The sequence below is a fragment of the Hyla sarda genome, chromosome 1, assembly GCF_029499605.1.
Source record: "Hyla sarda isolate aHylSar1 chromosome 1, aHylSar1.hap1, whole genome shotgun sequence".
Taxonomy (NCBI): Eukaryota; Metazoa; Chordata; class Amphibia; order Anura; family Hylidae; genus Hyla; species Hyla sarda.
The window spans coordinates 405,122,824-405,127,467 of NC_079189.1; the positions used below are offsets into that span (position 1 = coordinate 405,122,824).

General features: G+C 38.2%; 1 protein-coding gene across 1 annotated transcript; it reads left to right on the forward strand.

Annotated features, from left to right (window-relative positions):
- Positions 1–3,182: 3,182 nt before the first annotated feature.
- LOC130369174 (olfactory receptor 2D3-like) lies at positions 3,183–4,097 on the forward strand. The gene has a single exon (XM_056574077.1). It carries the CDS (start codon positions 3,183–3,185, stop codon positions 4,095–4,097), a length of 915 nt encoding a protein of 304 aa, XP_056430052.1.
- Positions 4,098–4,644: the final 547 nt, after the last annotated feature.

The following is a 4,644-nucleotide window of genomic DNA, read 5'->3' on the forward strand; positions in this document are numbered from 1 at the left end:
TTTCCGTCTTTCAATAAAATTGGAGATTTTCCAAGTCCTAATGATGGAAAATATGGATTTTATTAAAGACAGGAGACGAACATTATCCCTCCCATATATCCCATCCCTTTTGTCTTTTCACTGATATTCTTTTGTTTAAATTTTATTTCAGCATACTAATATCTTCCTGATGTGTTTGGCTGTTCCCGTATTCATCTCTAGTGTTGCTCGCGAATATTCGCAATTTGAATTTTCGCATATGTTAATTTTCGCACACGCGAATATTCGCATATGCGAAAATAAAACGAGAATATTACGAATATGCGAATATTCGCGAATATGACGAATATTCGTCCATATATTCGCGAATATTTGCGAATTCGAATATGGCCTATGCCGCTCAACACTATTCATCTCCTCGTTGATCGAATTTTGATATCTACATATGCAAGATATTCCATGGATTATTCTTCCGCTCTTCATTTATTCCAGTTATTGTTCTTGGTCCAGATATTCGGATTTATAGACTGTTTAAGAAAGTACTTTGCCATATGATAGTATACAAACTTTAATCATCAAAGAAAGAGGGATAACCAATGGTCACATCACCTTATATTATCTATGGCCTATTCCGATTGGCAGTTGTAATGATATAGCATGTTTGGCTGTGCCATACAAGTTTTTTCTCTGTTATTTATCTGATATATCTGTTAACTATTTGTTTGCTTCTATTCAGTAAAAAGAAAGAGTGCAATGCAATAATGTTCGTCTCATGTCTTTAATAAAATCCATATTTTCCGTCCAATTATGTTGTCATATTTGGTAGATTGATATAAGTAAAAGTGCTGGTTATGTGAGAACATGATCCTTATGAGTACTGCTAGCTATGGCTTTAATAAGATATGCCCTGGTTTTTCACCCTTTATCCCTCTCCAGGATATGAAATCTGGACTTCTGCTGAAGTGTAGATATCTGGTTACTACCACAAAAGTAGTTCCGATTTGGTGCCAGCTTGACGCAGCCAAAGGAGGGTGGATGCCACAGTTGAGGCATGATTTGGTTCTCACAGTGCGAAAAAAAGACAGCCAAGAAAGTCTATAGGTTAGCAGTCAAAGGAGTGCTTAGCTTGCATACAGGGTTAGCCCAGGAAAGAGCTTCTTTATAGAGCAGGGAAATGATCATGGGTACTTTCACATATTCAGACAGGAACTTGTCCCCATGAAGCTAAAAATGGATCATGCACTGATTCAAGAATCCTCTGGAGGACTTTGCGTTGCCACTATTGCATGGAGACAAAGGCAGCTGAACACAGGAGTTGCCATGGTGTGAATGCAAAGCAACAGGAATTTCAGGAGTTGCTGAAATCCGTGGCTGGTGCAACTGAAAGTAAAAGCATCTAGATAAGCAGAAATCTTGTTACAACACTGCATCAGGACATTTTGGTTATCACTCTGGCGATTGATCTTGCATTGCCAGCAGGATCCATGGCCTGAGAAAACTGTAGTGACCCAATGGGTGGGGACCTGTTGTGCCACCTACCGCTTTGAATTTCGGCAAAACTTGGGAGCAGAATCTAGGTATTCCCCAGGTTTTCACCCTTTATCCCTGTCCAGGATGAGTAATCTGGATATCTGCTGCCGGGGAGATATCAGGTCACTACCACAAGAGTGGTCTAGATTAGGTATCATCTGGCTAGGCAGGCCAGAAAACCACAGTGGAAACCACCGGCAATACAGGCAGGAAGGGGGATAGAGGCAAGCTGATGCTATAGTCAGTAGAAGCACAGCATGGAAGAGTACAGAGTAGCAGAGCTACAAAGGTATTATAGCAACACTGAGTCTATAGCAGAGCTGTGAAGCTCAGATGCAGCCAGGTGGTGCTGGCTTGATAAGACTGTCTGAGTTGACTGTCTGGGTAAAACACTATAGAATCTGCAAGGTATTGGGGAGTATAAGAGAGAGGCAACATCAGGAAAACAGGCACCTGTCAGGAACATGGATCAGCAGGACATAATTTAGACACCTTTGTTAGGAGTAAACTACACAATTGCTCAGGATACAGGAAAAGAAACCTTATGTATGTGGTGCCTGACATGGATTGGTGAGAGAAACTTTAGAAAAGTGTGCACTGCAAGTTACAGCCAGTGCGTGCGCACAGCCCCTAGAGGGCAGAGCAAGAACTGCAGAAGTGGTAAAAGCAGCAGGAGTGAGTCCAAAGAAGGAAGCCTGGGGCTAACAGTGGAGACATAGAGCAGAGAATGTGGCTTGGTGTTGGTGAATCCCAGGACACACTGGCGTTATCTCTTTGAGACACTTTTAGATGACTGTATTTTTGTCAGTATATTACATCATAATTTTTAAGCCAAAATCAGAAGTTGGAACAACCATAAAAACTGTAAAAAAAAAACATTTGCACCTCTTTTATAGTTTTAGATCCATTCTTCCTGTATTTTTAGTTTACAAATTCTGATACAAAAGACTTCAATGTGGAAGGTGATTTCTAATCACAAATCAGTCAGTTATATGTATATATTACTAGAATGATGATTTTACAATGATAGTAATTGCTTTATGTTATTTTTCATAAAGCACAAAGCAGTTTATGGAGATTATGGACAAACATACACTATTGTTATTCTACAATCCTTTCATGCAATGAGGGATTCGCTACACATCTGTGAGGAAATCCCTTGAGATGAAGCCAGGGAGAATCGGGGGAATGCAATTATTTTGTATCCCAGATATACCGTAATACAACGTATGTGAACATAGCTTATATAAACAGTATTTAAGCAGTCATTTGCAATCATGCTACTGACTCATTTAATGCAATTCATATAACTGACATATAATACATACACAGTAACAACTCCTCACTGCTTAAGTGATTTTCAATAGCAATGTACATCAGTCACACTATATGCCAAAAAACAATACTTGCCAATCATTTTAATAATCACTAAAATATTAATAATTCTATTGAAGTATCAAAAGAGAAATATTTATTGTTACAACACAATTGTTTTTTTTTACATCTTCCAGGGATTCAACTTTGTATCTTAAAGGAGAGTGCATTTTTTAAATGATATAGGAAAAGTTAAAGTATTAACATACTATGCCAATTTTTTAAGGGATTTACCAATTAACTGTGCAACTTATTGGATTTTTTCTTACATAAAAGGCTCTTTTTGATGTTTACGTGAGATGGCCAACTCCACAACACTTAATGTCTTCTATCTACGGGCCTTTGCTGACAGTATGAGATTTAAAGGCTTGGTCTTTGTTCTCTTCCTGGCTATATACCTTTTAACTCTACAAGGGAACGTGGCTATTATTATTCTCACAAAAATGGATCATCGTCTTCACACACCAATGTATTTTCTTCTTCGAAATCTTTCATTTCTGGACATCTGTTATACCTCTACAACACTACCACAAATGCTTGTCAATGTGTTGATAGATAATTCAGCTATTTCCTTACCAGCATGTATTATCCAGTTATATGTCTTCCTCTCATTGGCGGCTTCTGAGTCTGCTTTACTGGCCACAATGGCTTATGACCGGTATGTTGCCATATGCAATCCATTGAGATATTCAGTAATTATGAATAAAGATGTTTGCCTCCATATGGTTTCTGGGACCTGGGTAATTGGAGGCATTTATGGGGCAATTCATACTGCCAACACTTTTAGGTTACCGTTTTGTGGCCCCAGGGTCCTTAACCATTACTTTTGTGATATTCCTCCTTTGCTGAAGATTTCCTGCATTGACACGTTCCCTAATGAAGTTACTGTTATCATTGTGGGTGGTTTTCTAATGCTTGGCTGCTTCTTGTTAATATGTGGCTCTTATGTACACATCCTTTTTTCAGTCTTTAACATTCCTAAAGGACGCGGCCGAAGCAAACCTTTTTCTACCTGTATATCTCACCTTATTGTTGTCCTGCTATTTTATGGCAGTGGAAGCTTCATGTATATGCGGCCAAAATCTAATCTACTGGCTGATAAGGAATGGCTTCTGTCATTGTTCTATACCTGTATTACACCTCTCCTAAACCCTATCATATACAGCTTAAGAAACAAAGACATCCAAGCAGCATTTGCTAAGCTTGTTAAATGAGTATTCAGGAGATGACTCTATGTGACAGGGGTCTCCAGTTACAAAACTAGGGTTCATTTGTTAATGCTATTTTCTACAGTGTATATTTCTTTTCATTGTATGTTCACATATAAGCACCACTTTTAAAAAGGATTATGTTAACATAAAATGCTTTTGAATAAAGTCAGCAAGCTTCTTGAATGAAGCAGAGCCTCTCTAATAGAGTGATCAGTTGTTTTTGTCTATATCAGTTTAACCTGTTAAAGGGGTACTCCAGTGAAAACCTTTTTTCTTTTAAATCAACTGGTGGCAGAAAGTTAAACATATTTGTAAATTACTTCTATTAAAAAATCTTAATCCTTCCTGTACTTATTAGCAGCTGAATACTACAGAGGAAATTCTTTTCTTTTTGGAATGCTCTCTGATGACATCACGAGCACAGTTCTCTCTGCTGATGTTATAATAATAATATTAACACTTTATTTATTGTTGTCCTTAGTGGGATTTGAACCCAAGTCCCCAGCACTGCAAGGCAGCAGTGCTAACCACTGAGCCACAATGCTGCCCT